Source organism: Eschrichtius robustus, chromosome 10 (assembly GCF_028021215.1).
Source record: "Eschrichtius robustus isolate mEscRob2 chromosome 10, mEscRob2.pri, whole genome shotgun sequence".
In the NCBI taxonomy this organism is placed as follows: Eukaryota; Metazoa; Chordata; class Mammalia; order Artiodactyla; family Eschrichtiidae; genus Eschrichtius; species Eschrichtius robustus.
Genome location: NC_090833.1, coordinates 4,388,019 through 4,409,521, shown reverse-complemented (window position 1 = coordinate 4,409,521; position 21,503 = coordinate 4,388,019). Strand labels below are relative to the sequence as shown.

General features: G+C 40.6%; 1 protein-coding gene across 2 annotated transcripts in view; it reads right to left on the bottom strand.

Moving 5' to 3' along the window:
- The window catches only part of SETX (senataxin), an 81,073-nt gene that overhangs the window by 7,553 nt on the left and 52,017 nt on the right, over positions 1 to 21,503 (bottom strand). Inside the window, exons 13-23 of one of the 2 annotated variants that reach the window (XM_068552980.1) lie at positions 19,421 to 19,653; positions 18,192 to 18,359; positions 17,349 to 17,499; positions 12,414 to 12,515; positions 12,098 to 12,213; positions 10,860 to 10,931; positions 8,994 to 9,143; positions 7,572 to 7,679; positions 4,630 to 4,817; positions 3,917 to 4,009; positions 2,059 to 2,223 (exon numbers count right to left, since the gene is read on the bottom strand). In XM_068552980.1, the coding sequence (XP_068409081.1) occupies positions 2,059 to 2,223; positions 3,917 to 4,009; positions 4,630 to 4,817; positions 7,572 to 7,679; positions 8,994 to 9,143; positions 10,860 to 10,931; positions 12,098 to 12,213; positions 12,414 to 12,515; positions 17,349 to 17,499; positions 18,192 to 18,359; positions 19,421 to 19,653 (1,546 nt within the window). The remainder of the gene's footprint in view (positions 1 to 2,058; positions 2,224 to 3,916; positions 4,010 to 4,629; positions 4,818 to 7,571; positions 7,680 to 8,993; positions 9,144 to 10,859; positions 10,932 to 12,097; positions 12,214 to 12,413; positions 12,516 to 17,348; positions 17,500 to 18,191; positions 18,360 to 19,420; positions 19,654 to 21,503) is intronic. The other variant, XM_068552981.1, reaches the window with a different exon arrangement.

The following is a 21,503-nucleotide window of genomic DNA, read 5'->3' as shown; positions in this document are numbered from 1 at the left end:
GCTTGGCACCCTTGTTGAAAATCAACTGGCCATAAATGTATGGATTTATTTCTGGAATCTCACTTCTACTCTATTGGTCTATATGTCTATCTACCCTTATGACAGTACCAGTGTTGACAGCTTTGTAGTAAATTTTGAAAGAGGGAAGTGTGAGCCCTCCAACATTGCTCTCTGTCAAGCTATTTAGGGTCTCTTGCACTTCCATGTGAATTTTAGAATAAGCTTGTCCATTTCTGTAAAAAAAGGTAGTTGGAATCTTGACAGAGATAACAATGAATCTGTAGATCAACCTGGGGAATGGTGCCATCTTAACAATATTAAGTCTTCCGATCCATGAACATGAAATGGCTTTACATTTATCTAGTTCTTTAAATTCTTTCAACAACGTTTTGTCCTTCTGTGTATGAGCTCACACTTCTTTGGTTACATTTACTCCTAAGTATTTTGTTCTTTATGATGCTAGTATAAATGGAATTTTAAAAAATTTTCCTTTTCAGATTTCTCTATAGTGTCCAGAAATACAGCTGATTTTTGTATACTGATCTTGTACCCTACAACTCTGCTGAACTTGTTTATAAGGACCAGTAGTTTGCATAGATTTTTTAAGGGTTTTCTATATGTAAGAGTATGCCATTTGTTTTTTTTTTTGTTGGTTTTGTTTTTTTGGTTTTTGGTGGTTTTTTTGGCCACGCGGCGTGCAGGATCTTCGTTCCCTGACCAGGGATCAAACCCATGCCCCCTGCGGTGGAAGCACGGAGTCTTAACCACTGGACCACCAGGCAAGTCCCAGATTATGCCATTTGTGAAGAGACACTTTTGCTTCTTCTTTTCAAATATGGATGCCATTTCTTTCCTTTTCTTGCTTAACTGCTCCGCATAGAACGTCTAATGCAGTGCTGCAACAGAAGCAGTGAGAGGAGGCTTCCTTCCTGATCACAGGGGGAAAGCTTTTAATCTTAGCATCACGTATGATGTTTTAGCTGTGGGTTTTTCATAGATGCTCTTTATTAGGTTGAGGAAGTTCCCTTCTATTCCTAGTTTGTTGACTATCTTTATCATGAGAGGTTGCTGCATTCAGTCAAATGTCTTTTCCACATTTATTCAGATGCTCACCATCATGTGGGGTTTCCCCCCTTTAATATGGTATATCACACTGACTGATTTTCATATGTTGAACCAACCTTGCATTCCTGAGATAAATTCCACTTGATTGTGGTAAATAATCCTTTTAATATGCTGTTGAGTTCAGCTGCCATTATTTTGTTGAGAATTTCTGCATCCATATTCATAACGGATATTGGTCCATAGTTTTCTTTTCTGGTGATGTCTCCATGGCTTTGGTATCAGGGTAATGGCCCCGTAAGATGAGTTAGAAAGTATTCCCTTCTATTTTTTGGAAGCATTTGCAAAGGACTGGTGTTAATTCTTAATGTTTGACAGAATTCACCAGTGAAGCCTGGCCCTGTGTTTTTCTCTGTTGGAAAGTGATTACTAACTCAATCTCTTTACATTTAATAGGTCTATCCAAAGTTTCTGTTTATTTCTAGAGTCAATTTGGTAGTTTGTGTGTTTCTAGGTGCAGAAACTTTTGAGTTAATGGATTTCCAATATTTAATTTTTAATTTTACTGTCGAGGTATAAAGGAGACAAAAACATGATCTTCACCCTATACATGAAGGCACTAAAAGGGTTAAATACTTTATTCTAAGTGAAAATGTGAATACATGATTCTCAGTAGAGTTAGAATTCAGATAACAAGTCATCCAACTAAAGGGAAAGGCCTGAAGAATTTCTCAGTCACTTCCATTGTCAAGTGTAACGGTGATGACATTTGAACTGGCAGGACGCACTCCATCTACAGGGGCTGCAAGTGTAACCACACTCCCTCCCAGCACAAGTCTATGGAGCCAGGGTCCTAGTCTCCTTGTTCTATACTACCAGGGTCTAAGACCACTCCCTAGAGTTAAGTTTCCTTTTCTTCTTTCCTTCTATCCCCTCTTTCTTCTTTTTAATTCAACAGAAAAACTGGAAATATCTGTAAAAATAGAGATGCCTCACCCTTTTCCATCAAACTCTTTGTCCAAATTCTTCTGAATCATCATCTTCTGAGCCTTGTAATGGGTTATTATGCCAATGTTTCGGAAAGTAACATCCTTTCTTTTGTCTTTCATAAGTTTAATTATTTCCATTACCAGTTTTATTTCTTGAACATTTACATATGAGCTAAATAAGACGAAAACAAAAATACGACACATCAAAACTAATAGCAGTCCAATTGCTAAGCTAAGTTCCACTTTGTTTTCCACTACAGTAAAGGGTACATAGGTAGGTTTCATCTTTATTCAGTCAGCAGTGATTCAAAGAGGCTGTTATAATGACCATTAATACTGTACATATGAATAAATATAAAAATAACTGCCCAGTGAAACACGAAGTTCTATGACAGAAAAGAGGTTGGGGTCAAGTGATGCTTAGGCACCAGTTTCTTCATTTATTAAAACAGGGATAGCCGCAGGGAGAACGGAAGTACTCATAATAATAATGAAGATATGACTAATGAACAGCTAACATTAAGGATTTACTATCTTCCTAACACTGAGAAAAGTGCTTCAGATGTACTACCTTCCTGCATTCCCCACCACAGGCCATGCAGACCATGCACCGCATGACTGAGAGGATGGCAGCCACACAGACTAAATGTGACCCAGCCCCCAGAGATGAACAAACACGGGGCCCTACAGCAGGATCACGTCCTCTGTCCTTGCTGGCCTCATCCTGCACTCCCAACTCATCTCCCGAACTACAATGCATTCCCTCATTACCATACCAAATGCAACATGTGTGCACGCTGGGGGATGCCCTGCACTCGCACCTTGATTCCCGAGGCTACCTTATCTGTCTCACTTTAAAGCCTTAAATACTCACTATTCTAATTTCAAGACGTACTGTACAGGCAACCCAGTCAGCTAGCTTTCTTTTCCATACCTGAAATCTTTATTTGGTCACCTCTCATCAGGCCAACACTCTTCTCGTGACCATCCATCTCCACAATACTTATGTGGTAAACTCTCAATCCTCTGCTCCATTCCAACAGACCCCACTACAACCTTCACAATCCCTCTGGAATAGCAGCCCCCCAGCCAACTGCTCCGTATTTCTAACTTCTTCACTGAGAGACCCCTCCCTCCACCGCTATTAACTAATATCTTATTCTCACGGAGGACACCACTTGCTCTGCAGCTCTCTCCTGACGCAGAGGTGGAATTTCTATGTCTTCATACGTCATGATACAGGGGTGGCATTTCTATCTGTGCTAACAAATGCAGCCTCCGGGCTCCTCTTCCTTTATTCTCTCACAAGAAGCCCTGGCTCCTCTGAGGTGCTTCCTAATTAGCAACCACTGCTCCTTTTCGCTGTCATTCACAAACCACCTGATTCACAATCCAACATGCTGAAAGTACTGTCCACCCTCTGCCTCACACCTTGACTCAACTGTATCTGTACTTATCCTTCACAGTACTTAACCCAACCAGAATCATTAATCACCACGGTGATGGCCTGGTTAATGTCTGTCTCCCCTGTTAAGACCACAGCAGCCTTGCACTGGGGCCACGTCTGTTTTACTCACAGTTGTGATCTCAGCATGGATCTACTGAAGTGCTGACCGCATGTTAGGTAACATAACCCCCATTACCCAGTTAAGAAAAAAAAAAAAATCAAAAGACTGAAATATATAAAGACATCAGTAATTTATGATTGAAAAGGTGAAGTTATCAACCCAGCTAAAAGAAAATGATTGTGCACTGGCAGTAGGCAGAGAGACTTATATGGAAAATATTTTGAATTTAAATACGAACAGAAACTATATAAAAATTCTGGGACCATCAGAGGGGACTGAAGAAAAAGGAGAACGTACTCATTATCCCGCTTTTCTGAACCATCTCCAACATCAAACACGAGGTAGGGCTGAAATGGCCATTCAGATGAACACCGAATGGTCTCTGTCAATCTACAAAAGAGCAGCCACCATTTAGAATGCAAGTCAAATTATAAGAGAAAACGTTTTAGGATTATCATTACCATTTGTTCTTTCTGGGGAAGAGAGCGAGGGAAAGTAAGAGGACAAGAAGGACCTTCTTTTTACATAAAATTAAATACTTTTAAATAACATATTTTAGTGAAAGGTAGCAAGTGAATTTCATTTCTATTCTAGTAGTACTAGGGAGAATGACCCACGTAATTAAAATATAACAATCATGATTGGAAAGTTACTCATAATACAGTAAGTGAAAAAAGCAAGCTACAGAATACTATGTAGAGCATGGTGTGCTTTTTTTTTCCCCCCAAAAAGAGAAAAAGTAAAAAAATGATGTGCATAGTACAAGGACTGGAAGTAGATATAACAAAACGTTACCAGTGATTACCTCTGGGTAGTATAAATAGGGGTTCGGTTTTTCCCTTTCTTTTCATTTATCTGCATTTGCTACAATCAATAGGACTTTTATAATTAAAATTATTAAACCTTTATGCTTTTAATAACAAGACCTAAAAGCACAACAAAAGAGCTATTCTTCCTAAGCAGCCAAACCTACAAATAAAACAGGTGAACATGCAATGAACAGAACTCACCTATTTGTTTTCAAGCTCCTGTTATAAACGTAATTAGAAGGGAAGAGACATATGTCTGGGTGCATCCTGTACTGAACGGTGAGCTGTAAGACAGGCAGCCTGCCAATCACGTTGTGCTCCACGTTCTCTTCCAGAAGTTTGTAGAAGCGGGCCATCATCGACTGGTCATAGCCATAGTCCTGGGCCTTCTGAAAGGAGGAAAACAAAGCAATAATCTCCCAAGAATTCATTTGTACTTTTCCCACTATTAAAAAAACAGTCACTGAGCTCTAAGAGGTACAAGGTATTACCAACAACCAAAGATTCAGAGAAAGAAAATGTTTCCGACTCCAGCCCTAGAAAAACCATGCAGCTTGACTACAAAAGTTAAGGTATTTTCTCCTTATTTAGAAAACCCACATACTGCTTATGAACGAGATGTGATCTTGTGAATGACCACAACTGTCGCTATTTTGGTGCTAACAGGGGTCACCTGAAAGAATCGATGATAAAAGCAGCAAAGAACTGTAACACAGATTTTAACAATTATCTCTGGGCTATGCTCTCACAACTAAAAATAATGAATGTCATTGTAAATAAGCCTCTGAAAGACCAATTTCTTCATGCATCCATCATATACCGAGCAGCTAAAACTTGGGGTGCTGAGAGTCTACAGTGGATAAGATCAAGTGTCACAGGACTTACATTCTAGTGGAGGAGACAGGCAACTAAGTTGATTTCATAAATCCAAGAAAGGGTTACAAACCTGTGATCTGAAACACAGTGACTTAATTGACAAATGAAGAAAACTCTCTTAATGTTATCACGGTCGTGCCTTGGGATATACTTTTCAATGGTAGCATCATATCAAGATTCAAAAAGTATTGTATCTTAAATAATCCAGAAGCAAAGAATGTGCTCTGGAAAACCCACTAAGATGATGCAATCTTTATGAGTGATGTTGACAATATGAGCATTGAAGATGTATGTGCAAAGTTTTCATAAACCTGTTTCACAAACTATCAGCGTGGAGAAAATAGGCATTACTTCTTATTTATATTATTTATATATGTGATTATTTATATATGTGATATTAAATAGGTTTGTATAATTAAAGGGAATATTTTTAGTAGACATTTGGCAATTTCATCTATACCCCCCAAAGTTTATCTATTCAAGTTAGCTAAAACCTCATTTACTTCACTCTGGGGAAAAAGAAAATGGTTTATATGAGGTAACACATCTACTTCCAGAAAAAAAACTGAGTCCATCCTACAAAATGATGGAGATTTTTATGTTTTGACATGAACATATATTCCCGATCTATTTACTGACTGGAAAAAAGGTAATGTGGTACAGACTGATTCTGCCACCTTTAAACAAGGTCAAAACCTACATACATATACACAGGTTTATACATTCCCTATAACCATCTGACATTCTGAATTCAGTAACTTATTTACTGTCTGTTACCCACTAGAATGCCAGCTTCACGAGGGCAGGGATTTTTGTCTGTTTTCATCACTGTCTTGATGCCAGAACTTAAAAACAGTGCCTGAATTAGCCTGGCACTCAATGAACACAGACTGAAAAAAAAGTCAACACACACATGCCCACAAACTGTTCAAATACTCACTAAATTGTTCATAGTAATTATCCCTAGGGTTAGAAAGGCATGTTGAGAAAATTAACTTTGTAATTATTTTCTGAAATTTTCTCAACAAGCCTCTATTATTTTTGCAACAACAAGAAAAGCCCAAATGGATTTTTCTCATTTCTGCTGTTTTTAATCCATCACCAAAGTAGACAGGAAAACTGAAGCCTGTCAACAACCCCTTTTCACTAGCTACATGCTAAGGCCCTTCAGGAAGTTCAATCAGTACGTTTCGGAAAGACTGTATTATCCACAGCATGCAGGACAGAGTTGGCTCCTCCTGGTTCTCCACAAGCAGAGTCCCCTGCAGCAGCTCTTCCCTACGGACAAGGTTTTCACTCAGGGACGTGGGTGCTCCTAGGCTATTCCCTTCAACAGTCACGCCCGAGTGTTCAGACGTCGAAGAACTGCACTATCATTTGGATGATTCCAAAGTCAAAAAACAATAATAACAAAAACAACTTGCTTTCTTTCCATAACGTAACAGAAATGCTGTGAAAATGGTCTGTTCTCTGGGACTGTTCATGCAGCCACTACTCTACATTTGTACAAATAATCTATGTATCAGTAAAATGCTCAAATTTCATTAAATTTCAAAACCGTCATCTAGACCTATATGAAGATTACCCAAAACATCTGAATCCTGATTCTGCTGTGCATTTCTAGGAGCCATCTTTAGTGAGATTTAAGAAACAAAGTGAAGGGGACCACAACTTTGGCGCTCATCTTCCCACAGGCACAGCCCACCATCTCTTTCCTTTCACCACCTTCCCTTTCGGAGGATGTGAGGGATGCCGGCATTTTCCTGTGCTATAGGATACAGAATCCTAAAATTGAAAACGTTACTGTATGAATAATTTCTCTTTATACTGTTTTCCTCAAGTTTGCACATATTTAAATATAAACCGGGAGGTTGGATTCTTTTCCTTGCTTTTAAAGTTTTTCTTTTATTACTGTTTTGGTGTTTATGTTACTAAAATAAATCAGATACAGCCCTTAGAACAGCTGCACACTGCCTTTCCCAAAGGAACAGCCCACTGCACATGGGACGTCCTCCTCCTAAACTTCTGGTCTGTGACACTCACACTGCTCCTGTCACACACGCATAAGCACATTATGAACAAAGGAACATTTCCGGAGACTTTTACTATGAAGGCTCGTTAACAGTGGTTCTCTTTTCTCAGCCGTTCCCTGTTTTTCCCAGCAAATAAGAGATGATGATCCAAGAAAGACCGCCCCACCCCCCAAAGCAGAAAAACCCAAACAAGCCCCTTCCACTTTAAAGCAACACGAATGTGAAGACACGTACCACAGAGATGACCGTGGGAGGGAGCTGCTTAGGGTCCCCTACGAGGATGAGCTTGCTGCAGCGATGGATGAGCGGAGTAAGAGTTTCAACTTCACAAGACTGCCCGGCCTTGGTACGAGAGGACAGAATGGGACATAATCAGAATTCTCTCTATTATTTATTTATCCATATACAGTCTATCCAATTCATAAGAGTCGTAACCATTCAGAAACATACACTTTCTCTTTCTGCACCAAAGATCAAAAATAAGAACTTTCTTTGGTTAGAAAACAAAACAACAAAAACATTCTAAACGCCGAGGGGGGGAAAAAAAAACCCCCACACACGTTTTGAAGTCAGCCGCCACTCAGGTGCCACTACCACTTGGGAAGCAGCCATAAGCTAGAAGGGCCATGTCATGTCCCCGGTTTGTCGTCTTTTTTTTTTTTTTTTTTTTTAACTTTTAATTTATTTTTTTATTTTATTTTATTTATTTATTTTTGGCTGTGTTGGGTCTTTGTTTTCTATGCGAGGGCTTCCTCTAGTTGCGGCAAGTGGGGGCCGCTCTTCATCGCGGTGCGCGGGCCTCTCACTGTCGCGGCCTCTCTTGTGGCGGAGCACAGGCTCCAGACGCGCAGGCTCAGTAGCTGTGGCTCACGGGTCTAGTTGCTCCGCGGCATGTGGGATCTTCCCAGACCAGGGCTCGAACCCGTGTCCCCTGCATTGGCAGGCAGACTCTCAACCACTGCGCCACCAGGGAAGCCCCCCCGCCCCCCGCTTTGTCTTCTTTGTCCCTGCTGGGCACATGCCTGAGGGGACTGCGTGTCTGTGCGTCTCACCCCCATCCCACTCTCTTCGTTGTTCCTCAGTAGGCCGCCTCAGTTGCAAGACTCAAGCTTCTTTTCAATTCAATGGCATTTCCTTCAATTATTTCATCACTTCCATCTTTTCTATTCCTTCGTTTTGGTGAATACTGGATCTTGGATCTCCTGGATGGGTTCTCAGTACCTCATTTTCCATCTCTTTTGTCTTCTGGCTCTACATTCTGGCAAACAGTAGGTACCCAATAAACGTTTGCTCAATGAATGAAGTAGGAATAAAGATGTTAGCTGAAAATATGGTGGCTCAGAGCAGTCCAGAGTTATATTAAAAATGCTTCAAAAGGTAAGCAGAGATACCCCAAGCAGGAGCTAGAATAATCCTTGGGAGGGATTTTATGAAGAACAATCAGGAATCCCTAAGACTACAGTCCCAATACTGAAAAAGCAATTTTCATCGTGGTGGGTCATTAGCAGCATATTTCAACATAAGAGAATACACATGTAATGGCAGGTCAAAATCAGATGCAAAAAGACCACTTTGTCAACATCTCGGCAGCCACTCTTCATCTAAGACTTACTCCTTACTCCTTAGGCAAAGCTGTATGGCCGACTGCTTACTGACCTCATCAACAATGACGCAACTAAAGGGGACACCCCCTTGCCCACGGAAAGCAGCCTCGAGCAGCAAACCACCACTCGTGCTCAGTGTGCAGCAGATGATGTGGGACTCTAAGATGATGATGTTCTGTGTCTTTTGTGGGCGTCCTTGAACCTAAGAGAATAAAAGTTAATCAACACTCAGTGGTATATAAATTCCTAACTACACTTCTTATGTGGCAGAATAATGTCTAGTAAATGTTAGGTAGGAACCTCAAACCTAGAAAAGAGCAAAAACATTCAAGATAATCAGAAGCCACCAGAAAGAACACTTTGCAGTGGAGTCTAACCTCAGAACATGATTTAATAAGCACATTAAGAAAAATTTATTCAGGGTTTAATTTGGTCAAAGTGGATTACAATTCTTACAGCCTGATGTATGAGGTAAGGTATCAGAATAAGCAAAGATTTAAGTAATTCTACTGAGTTGTGAAGGAATTATCTGAGTAAAACCAGGATCAGAACTAAGCCTGAACATACCCGTTTCTGTTAGTTTTTAAGTACGTAGTATTGTTCTCTCTTTTATAAGGGCTAGTACCAACAAAAACGCCTGTGAAACTGACAAGCATTCTCCTTCCACAGTAGAATCCAACAACCTTGGTCCAGACTATAATGGAATAAACTGTGATGGAGACTGACAGTACGAATGACACCTCACAACGCATTTCATTCAGTGCTCGAATTAATAAACCAGTACTCTCATCAGAGATTCAGTTAGCCTATTTCCCCTCCTGAAAAAGCTGTCGTGAATCATCCCTGAACATATGATAGATTCAACCATGGATGCCAAGGCATGTATGTGAGAAGAGGGTGGCAACTGTGGCCTTCTGGTGCTCACATGTCAACTGTCACATACCTCTCCTCTCAGCCACCTAATGAGTAAAACTGCCAAGTACAATTAATTTAATGGCCCACAGAACAACGTGATCAGTGGCAAAAACCGTAATACCGGTAAACGTGGACTTCATCCTTAAACGTGGGAAGATTAATTTTGGGCTCAGCTTAAAGTTTTAATAAAAAGCTTTCCACATAATTTTTAATTTAAATAAACAAACTGCTAGTGGAAATATGCATTAAGTTCAATTATATTTATTTAGCCGCACAGAGAAGGTCAATAATACATTGAAGAGAAAAACCTCAGCTCAAAAATACAAATACCATTTACCGGTTGAGTATTATTACCCTCTCTTTCCCTGACCCCCAATTCATTTCATTAAGGGCTGCATTCTGGTGACGGGGTACACACCTGGCTCATCCTAGCTTTGACCGATCTAAATGTCAGTTGACATTTTTATATCCAAAGAATACTGGGAAAAGTTATACATGTTATAGAAGGATTTTTGTGATCAAAAACAAGTAAAAAGAGTATATGCTTTCAGCCAAAAACTGAGAAAAAAGGTGCCTGTATTTCTTGGGCCACATCCCAGCCACTGTCACTCTACCTGAATTCAGACATGTAATTTTTTCCCCTGTATTTTCAAATATTTATTTATTTATTTATTTATTTATTTATTTATTTGGCTGCGCTGGGTCTTAGTTGTGGCATGTGGGATCTTCCCCGCAGCGTGTGGGATCTTTAGTTGCAGCATGAGGGATCTTTTAGTTGTGGCATGCGGGCTCTTAGTTGCAGCACACGGGATCTAGTTCCCTGACCAGGGATCACACCCACACCCCCTGCAATGGAAGCACAGAGTCCTAACCACTGGACAGCCAGGGAATTCCCCCCAATTTTTAAATGTAATTGAGAAAAGACCATAGGTTGTCTGAACTATTTCATAATTTAAAAAAAGAAAAAGTAATACCAGGAAGATGCTACGGGTGAACTACTTACCTCTTTAATTTTAGAAGCAAGCTCCTGCCTTTCTTTTGAAACTCTGGCAATTTTTTCATCTAATTCTTGCCTCTGGAAAAAATCAGAATGCCATCATTAAAATTAAGCATTTTAAAATGCTTTCCAATGGACTGCCTCACACTTCAGAAGGGTGAGCCAGTACTTTACCAATGAAAAACTGATTCACCCAGCGTGTTTTCTCTATACCAGTGTTCCTGTATTGCTGTGTGTCAGAGTTTCGCTAAGCTACTCCATGGTACTGCTGCCCTGGCATCCATTTTGTTTGGCCAAGCAGCCTGCAGAGACCCCAGACTAACACTAGGCCCCTTCACACACACGCACGCCCTAGACAGCAGCCCGTGGAGTCACCAGGCCACCAGCCAACATAAGCTCTTGTGATTAACAGTCTCCCCTGCCATCCAGTGCCTTCCCCTTATATGCCCTTTAGATAAGGCCCTCCAAGCAACTTACCAAAACCCTGCTCTTTCGGTTACAATTGGCCAATCCAGCCCTAGCCTGGGAACCACCCGTGGACTCTGATAACGACATGTGCGCCAGGGCCTGCCTCTCTCTGTCTGCACTCTCCCTTGACCTGCCTGCCATGGCCCTCAAGGCATGCCTTATACCTTTTTCAAGACCTGTGAAAATAAACTTCTCTATTTCGATTTCTCTTGTGGTCTGTTTTTAAACATCAGCTCATTATCCAGCAACCCAACAACCAGCACCCCATGTTTCAATTAGGAGGTGTTAATTTGATAAATTCTTTTTTTGGTGGCCACACTGTGCGGCATGAGGGATCCCTAGTTCCCTGGGCAGGGATCGAACCCGAGCCCCCTTCAGTGTAAGTGCAGATTCTTAACCACTGGACCACCAGGGAAGTCCAATAAGTTCTTAATACTGTGTATGATTCAGTTCTGTTCAGGGTACTGCAGGTATGCTCTTTCTGCTTAAGCAGGCCAACCCTTGGGGCATCACTTACGTGCTATCTACTCTGCCTTCATGCTATTAACAGTGGCGTTCAGTGGCTAAAACAGATTCCACGTGGCCTGCGAAGTCTAAAATATTTACTATTTTGTTCTTTTGAAAAAAGTTTAACCCCTGATGTAAGGCATACCATTTCTGTGTACGTTTTTGTACACGAATTATGCTATTCCACAATGAAAGAATGGCATCAAATACTCATCAACTAGCTTATCCACGAGCTATTAGAAAACACTGATCAAGAAATGTTTAGATACCTGTAGTTCCCTTCCACCTCGGCATAAAGCACGCTGGCGGGAAAGTTCATCTAGTTGGTGATCCAGAAACTCCTTTCTTCTATGCATCTCCTGAATATGAGAAGGTAAGTCTTTTTCTTTAAAAAAGAAAAAAAAAAAAAAGATATAAAACTGCTAATTCTAACAAATACACACATATGCATACACAATGAGAAGAAAAACCAGCTTTCAAAACTAGACTACTTCTAGGGTCTCCAAATTACCTTTAATGCCGCCATTTTCTACCATACAAAAAGAAACAGAAATCAATTAATATATACCTTTATTCAGTACTTACTCATTCTGTGGTTAACTTGGCTGTCCAAACTGAATTTTAGGACCTCAGTGTTAATAGACTTTTCTGGACCTAGACGTACTAAATTTATATCTCCACAGTTTCCTGTCGATAAAAGTCACACTTAGAGATTAATGAGAACACTGTCAATCTCTGTACATAATAACTATTTCTAAGCAAATATATTAACAATCAGAGAAAGGAGCTAACATGAACTGTTAATCAACCAAATACCTGGAACTGCGCTAGAGGTTCCACACACATTCTTTTAGATATGCTTCATAAGTATCCTATAAGGCAAGGACTTATTTCCACCTAATAAAAGCTACTGAGGTTGCATAACAGTACACTGCAGAGTTGAGATTCTATTACACTAATGCTTCTCAAACTATGTTCGATACATCACTCCCATGGTAAAATGTATTTGGGAAATGGCGAGTGAAAATAAAACAAATTTCTTGACCACAGGATATTTCGAAGGTGAAGACTTTTATCCATGAATACATGTCTGAATTCCCCAAACAGAATCTTACGCGACCATCAAATGCTTTTCTGCAGAATACTGAGAACCAAGGTTTTGAAACTCTGCTCCACATCACAATGCCGCTCCAGGATCTAAGGGACACCAGATGCTGGAAATTCTGGAATATGGTAATTCCAAAAACTGTCAGCAACATTTAACTGGTTGATTAACCACATTTTAATTTTAGGTTAGCACATTTCAGATATTATTTAATCTAAAAATCTCCCACTGCTTCACTGAGCTAATTAAACTATAGCAACCATGCAGCGTTTATTAGTACTTATCCCAATCAGACACATCACATACTTGTTTGCTATCTCCTTCCACTGAATCCAAGTCCCATAAGAACCAGGTTTTGTTCTGGTCACTGCCTAGAACAGCAGCTGGCACATAAGTACAATAAACATATGTTGAATGAATAAACGAACTCATTATACAGCTGTCTACACATATTTTTGTTCCTAGTTCAGCTCATTCTTCCAAAATTTGAAGCCATCTTCTCTAACCAACATTTACTTGAAGGTTTCAAAACTGCTAACTTGTGTTTCTACCAGAAAGGTGGATGAGATTTATACCCACTATAAGCACCTAAAAATGCTCCAGAAATTAAAACAGACATCCTTCAAATCGCAGGGTGAGCTCAGAAGGATGTAAGAGAAATTCCTAGGGGCCAAAAACAAAGAGAAAGGTAAAACCAGAGGTGAAAGCCCCTGAGCTGCTGTGGCTTCCCTGGAAGGAACAGGGTGAGGGCTGGTCACTCTCTAGGTGCTTAGGTGTTTGTTTTTTAATTTACATACAATAAAACGCAGAGATTTAAAAATCCTTAGTTCTATAGAGTTTGACAAATATCTACATCAGCAAAACTACCATTCCAATCAACATACAGAAATTTTATAATGGGGGCTTGGATTTTAAAGCCCACTAGAAAGCAAGAGGGCATGGAAGAAGTGGAGGGATGAAAAAGACGTGAATCTATCTTGGCCTGGGCTTAGCTGGGAAAAAAATAAACTCTCTTCTAGGACTTTCCAACCATAGGCCCACGCCACATGTAGACTTAGAGTCTAAATACATAATACAGAGAATGACAAAGGTGACCCAACCAAAATACAGTTGAGATTTTAAAAATGAGAATATAGTGAACAATGTTATACCAATATATTTGAAAACCTAAGGTGAAGTGGAAATTTTTCTTGAATAATATGAATTAGCAAAACTCACTCAAATGTAGAAAACTTGAATAAACCAACAATTAAAGACATTCAGCAGACAGAAACTTATCCATCTGTCAAAAAACAGACAAAAAAACAAACAAACAAGAAGTCCGCCCCAAAAAACAACACTAAAAACAAATTAACCTTCAAGTAACAGGTAATTCTGTCTTATACGAAACATTCCAAATAAATGTCTGAATAACTTCATTTTTAAAGTCTGTATAACTTCAATACTAAAACCAAAGATATGACAAAGAAAAATTACAGGCTGGCCTCATTTAAAAAAATCAATAGCAATCCAGCAATGTGTGAAAAAATAATAGTACACAACCAAGTGGACCTTATTCTAGGAATCAAAGATATTTTCACATTAGAAAAGCATTGTAGGGAATTCCCTGGCAGTCCAGTGGTTAGGACTCGGCACTTTCACTGCCATGGGCCTGGGTTCAAACCCTGGTTGGGGAACTAAGATCCCTTAAGCCTCGGGGTACGGCCAAAAAGAAAAAAAAGAAAGAAAGAAAGAAAAGAAAAGCGGGAATTCCCTGGTTAGGACTCTGTGCTTCCACTGCCATGCAGGGGTGGGGTGGGGGGGGGGGGGAGATGAATGAAAAAAACTGCATGCAATAAAATTCAACACCCATTCATTAAAAAAACTCTAATTAGAAGGGGACTTTTTTAACCTGATAAAGGGTATATACCAAACCCCAGAAACAAACATCACACTTAATGGTGAGATGTCCAAGGTATTTCCTTAAAGGACACCCAGGACCACTGGACATAGTGAAAAGAAGCAAAAGTGAAAGTACTGAAAAAGAAGAAAAAAGCTGTCTTTACTGACAAGAGATGTCATTTTCTCTCTAACAAAAAATATTAAAAATCCAACCTAGACACGACACTTGTGCCACCTTCGTCCCAGCCTTCTCGTGTTGCCAACCCACACCTGAAAAAGTGCTTATTACCCTCCCCTCAGGGAAAGGAAAGTGAAAAACCGCGCGGGAACTGTTCTCGGTTGTATAATTTGATACAAACACTTTGGAGCAGAACCGGGCACTATCTAGAAGCTGCACAAATCCTTCAACCCAGCATTTTCATTTCTAGGTCTATATACACTAGACCAGTGTTTTTATAAACTCTTTTGACCGTGATCTATAGTCTGAGGTACACTTCACGTTGAAAGCCAGTACACTCACACCTCACCAATAAAACAAGTTTCACAAAACAATACTTACCCCTCACTACCTACACTCTAATCTTTTCTGTTCTCTTCTGTTCTATCTTATCTTGTTTAAGTATGCTGGTTCTGATCTCCCTAAACTGATTTCACAATCCACTAACTGCTCACTGCTCACAAGCCACAGTGTGAAAGCACTGCCCTAGCAGGCTGTACGAACACTCAGGAGACGTGAGTAAGGACACAGTACTCCAGCGCGCTCCCTTCAGCTGCCGTACAGTACAACACGATACAACTCAGTCACTGCAGTAAACGTTTTCATCCTGCACTGGAGAAACAGGCACAAGTACAGGAATAAAGTTTGAAATAACAAAAAAAAAATGGGAAAGAACTTACATTTCTATCAATGGATAACGAATAAACTGTGCACTCACACGATGAACTACCCTATAGCAGTTAACGTGAATGACCGTATCCACATACAGCAATACATAAAGTCATAGTTCTCACAAACATAATGGTGAGTAGAAAAGTTGCAGTTGACAATGCATTTTAAGTTTTAAAAGCAAATGAATTCTACATGTAGCTAATACATATGCAATGAAAGGAAAAACGTGTGTGATCCCTCCGAATAAAGACGACACATCCCAGCTGCTCTTGCAGCTGGTGTGGCTACGGGACTAAGTTCCGGCCAAAAGGAAATAAGCAGAGGTGCTACTGGCAGCGTCTCAGAACTTTCCTTAAAGCACGGCTAGTACATCTGTCCCCTCTTCCTTGCACTTGCTAGATGTGACTACTGGTGCTGGAGCAGCCATTTCTGACCATGAGGTGCACTAAGGAGTGGGGGGGGGGTCACACGCAGTGGAGCAACAAGGTAGAAAGACCCTAGGTCTCTGAAGACTCGGAAGCAGAGTCATCGCGCCAGTATCATCCCTCAACTGCCCATCTCTGGGCTTCTGAGTAAGAAGGAAATAAACTTCTATCATAGTTAAGCCACTGTATTTGGAGTGTCTATTATTTGCAGCCCAATTTAATCTTAACTGATTTAAGTCACTGCCAGGTAACCTCAAGGAAAATAAAATTTGGTTAGGGAAGACAAGATACATGTGCTTAGAAGAGCAGCCCGACCCAGAGCCATAACCACGCCACTCAGGATGGCTGGTGTGAGAGTAGGTGTTAATAAGGTTAAGTGCACAGAAATGACTTTACACATTCGCTCAAGCATCCCGAATCCTCGGTGGCAATGCTCTTCAGTCTGTCAACTGTACTGAAAAGACTTATCCCTGTGGTATACTTTACATCTCAACTCTTCAGCTTCTCCGCCTATAAAATGTAGATAGTCAGGTTATTTATTGCGTGGCTCAGAGGACTACTCTGAGAGTACTGACACATAGTGAGCACTCGGTAACCATAAGTGATGACTGCGCCAACTTTTGCGTCACTAAACATCTACTAAGTCCCAACTGAGTGCCAGGCACTGTTCCAGGCACTGGGGTTACTACAGTGAACACATTTTTAACAGCCCTTGCCTTGGTGGAGCTCATTATATTCTAGCTATACGGAACCATCCAAGGTTCTCTGGCTTTTGGTCCTTTTTCTTTACAGTAAGTTCCACGAGAGTCCTCTCCCCACTTCACTTCCTCATTGCTCTTCCAAGTTTCATCTTAGATATCATCTCCTCTAAAAGTCTTCCCTAACCCTTACACAGCTGAATCAAGGGCTGCTCTAAGGTGTTTCAAACTACCCACATTTTACTCCTATTGTAGAGCTTCTACCTTTACAGTGTAATTGCCCACTGATCCATCCACTTCCTGTCTCTTTGAGGGTTTCACGGTTGAAACCTCAGTACATAGCACAGGGCCTGGCACAGAATAAACGCTCCAAAATATTCACTAAACGAACCAGTAAGTACACATGGGCCACAGCCTCAAGTAGAAAAAATTACCAGAACTGGCTTGCTCTTTGTCGTTCAAAGTTACCCACACTAAACACTGAAAACAAAAACAGATTAAAAGCCCACATAAGTATCATACCCAAAGGATTCTTCTTGTCTTTACACTTCTCTTTGAATTCAAGGATAATTTTTTTCATAAGTTCATCAACAGCTGCATTGGAAGGTGCACACACAAGGACACGGTTTTGTTTGATTTTGGCATTGGAGTTCTCATCTGAATGCCCCCTCCTCTGGTTCGACAATTTGCACCAAACAAACAAACAAACAAAAAATACTGATGAGCTCTATTATGCAGTGTTATACAGTTCTTCTCTACTGCCACATATATTTGAAAGTTCCCCTAATAAATCGTTAAAAGTAAGTAAAAGCACCTACATCTTATATTGATGTTAAAAAATTACTCTGGCAGGGAATTCCCTGGCAAACGAGTGGTTAGGACTCGGTGCTCTCACTGCCAAGGGCCCAGGTTCCATCCCTGGTCGGGGAACTAAGATCCCGCGTGCCGCATGGCGTGCCCCCCCCCGCCCCCCCAAAAAAAAATTGCTCTGGCATAAAATTTTATAGTAACTTCTCTGAGCCTTACCTTACTATCCACTTATTTTATTCAATATTCAATTCAAAATGTAGCCCAGGAATACATTCAAGATGGTCTCCTGGGATTAGCTGTGACCTATAATAAAGCCTGAAGACCACCATTCTAGCCCTTAGCATTAGTTTCACACAAGATAACATTTTCTGTTCCCTTTATTTCTTATAACCTTCTCTACCTCTGCTACCGGTTTAATCTGATATAGTTCCACACAGTATCAAAAAGATACACAAAAGTGAAGGGAAAAAACGCACTTTAGTACTTATTTACACGTTAGTTAAAGTAAAACAACATACTCAGTTAAGGGCACAGATGCCCTCGTGCACACTCTACCTCTGTCAGTAGGCGGTACAGGAGGCCCACAATGGTTTTTGATTTTCCTGTCCCGGGTGGTCCATGAATCAGACAGATCTTGGCAACTGCTGGGGAGTGTTTCACCATGGCATATGCAGTTTCTATCGCTTTCTTTTGGTCTTCATTGAAATCTTTTAGGTAGGCAATCTACACAAAAGACATTAGTGAGAACGAGTGGTTGTTCCTGTGATGGCACAGGAGAGCGAGAGAGTGGAAAACATCTGTTTGAATTGCTGCTGACCTTTGTCAGACAGAAGCTTTGGTGATGATCAGGCAAGACCCCAAAATGACCCTTAATCTAAGAACCACTCTCACTACTGGAAAGAGCTACTGATGAGTGTCTACAGGCCTCAGTCCATCTACAACAGCTATATTTTTTATTTGTGATTCTTATATAAAGATGATCACAATAAATTGTTTTGCACTTTTCTTCTTTTTATTCTGTGGTTCTTCCCATTTTAGTCAATTCTCTCTTTAGACAGTAAAAACATTCCAAGACTTCCTTTCCTAACACAAGTGATACAGTCGAAAAAGCATGGATTTTGGGTCAGATCTGAGTCTACACCTCAGTTTCACTCAAAAGCTAGGTCTCTAAACTCCTAACCTCTCTGGGCTTCAACCGTTGCCAATCATTAAATCTGGGATTCCTTAGAGGGTGAGAACTGACTGAGAAAATGCATATGAAAGCCCTAACACAAGACAGGGGTTCAAATAACATTCCTTTCCTTCCGCCTGTCTCTGTGTTAATTTCCTGGAACTTACACACAACTCTTACAACAATGAGAAATATGTGTTCACACAAAATCACAACTTCATCGTCACACTGGCAACAATACCAGTCAATGCTCCACTGATCATTCAAATGCAAAATTCATTCCATTAAACCTACTCTTACTCTTGCATTTAATCACCTAACAAACAGTTAAGTAGGATGTTCACCTCACATTTTAATGTTGCTCTTCAAGCATATTTTCAATTCCTTTTTGCACTCTACCTTTTTTCCTGAGGTAAGCTGACTAACCTAACACAAAGAACTACTTTGCAATATTAAAGAAAACTAAGCACTAAAAATGTCACTGGGCACACACGGTGACTATGTCTTTGTTGTAGACAAAAGGGAACGTGTGACAGATAAAAATAACATGACGCTTTAACATCTTGACATGGAATGTTCTGACTTTCCCTGTTATCAAATGACTATCACTCACAATTCTCTCAGATGCTGTAGTTAGTAAATCTTTTGTACAGAAGTCCATGGGGTTTGGATTCAGAACGGCTCTGGCCAGTTGGCTCCGACCACTCAGCAAAGACATGGCTTTCAACTTCCTTTGTGTAGTCACCAGAGAGCTGATTACAAGACATTTCACGAATTCATTTAAATTGACTGGTAAATTCTGTTGCGTCTGGATGAAAAGGGAACACTCTGATTTCCCATTACGCACTATTATCAAGAAGGAGGAAAAGCAATTTCAGTTACCAGTGAACCACAGTGTCCAGTTAAAAAGGTTATTCAGAACGAGGTGTTTTGTAACATGTTTTTTATACATCATTTAAATAATTTTCTAAGTATCTACTGAATGCCTCCTAAGAACCAGGCAACATTCCTGTCCTCTGGAGGCTTATTTTTTAGAAGAAGGGGGCAGATAAGCAAATAAACATGTCAGGTGATGGTTAAGTGCTAGGAAGAAAGCCGAGAAGGGGGATGAGGAAGCGATGAGGGTTGTGAGGGAGTGTTATTGTAGACAGGAGAGTCAGGGGAGGTCTTCCTGATAAGACGATATTTGAGCAGAGACATGACATTAAGTGAGTGAGCCATGCCCGTAACCGGGGAAAGTGGGTTACAGGCAATCAGCAACTGCAAAGACAATGAGGCAGCGAGGTGCCTGGATTATTTTCAGAACAGGGAGAAGGCCAGAATGGCTAGAAGGAAAAGCAGGGAGAAGCGAGCTAGAAGACCAAGACAGTAAATGTGGCTACACTTCATAGGGCTCTGCAGTTAATCACTCTGAACATGACTCTGAGTCAGGTCAAGAGCACAGGACAGCTCCGTGCAGGTAAGTGACATGCACTAACTCACACACTAAGAGAATCACTTATTGCGAATGAAGAATAAACTGCAATGGAAAAAGCACAAAAAGACAACTTAAGAGGCTAAAATCTAGGTAAAAGTGAATGGTCGTGTGGGCCAGGAGGTAGCAGGAGAGGTGGCGCTTGGATGTAGGATATATGGCAAAGGAAGATCCAATAGGATTTCCTGATGCATTAGATGGAGCGTGTGAGGGAAAGCAGGACTCAAGGATGACTCTGAGGTTTTGGGCTGAGCAACTGGAAGAACGGGATGGAGGTCCCACGTGCTGAGATGGGAAAAACCGAAGCAACAGCAGATGTCAGGCAGTAAATCAAGTGTTTCTTTTTGGAGTAGGTTTGAAATGTCTAATAATCTCCAAATGGAGATGTCAGATAGTTGGATGCATGAGGAGTTCAGGGAAGGAGACGGAAACCGTTTCGAAATCTTAGAAACAGAACTTCGGCAAATGTAACCACTTGTAAGAGTTGAGAGCGCAGATTGAAGCTATACATCCCTGTTGCTAAACGCATCTTGCACAAAGAACTGAGCTCTGATCACACAATAGTAAACATGGCACACCAGTTATGATGCGGCACAATGTTGAACTCTAAGAGCTTTGTTGCTATTTTTAAGGTATGATGCAAAAAGGTGAAGGAATAATGATCACATATTCTCTTCACATAACAGAGACTAAGAGAGCAGCAATGTCAAAAAGGCAGCTTGGCATGTATCAAGCGTGTGGACTTCGTAGTCAAACAAAATTAGGTTTCAATTCTGGACCTAGGGTTGAATACTAAGGATGTCTTTGGATAAGTTACTTAACGTCCCTGAGCTCTGACTTCCCAATGAGCAGGGAACAGACCATTCTGCTCTGCAGGGCTCTGGGGAAAGACGATAAACGCGCGCAGGAAGGACAGGGCACACTGGCTGGCACATGGTCAGTAGTCCTTAAATTCAAGCTAACATTATTTTTGTTACGCTACCTTAGGGAGAGAAGTCCCTACAACACCATGGATGGGAGTGATGAAACACTAAACCCCTCTAGTTGCCTTACAGTTAGTTACGTGTTTGGTCTGCTCATCAATAATTAGCCACAAAACCAAGGCTGGAATGTGATTTAACAAACAGATGGTTTGCAAATTGTCTGTTTTATAACAAACACACTGACAGATGAAGGAATTTACTAGAAGGAGAAGACATTACAAAAGAAAGCTTTTAAATCC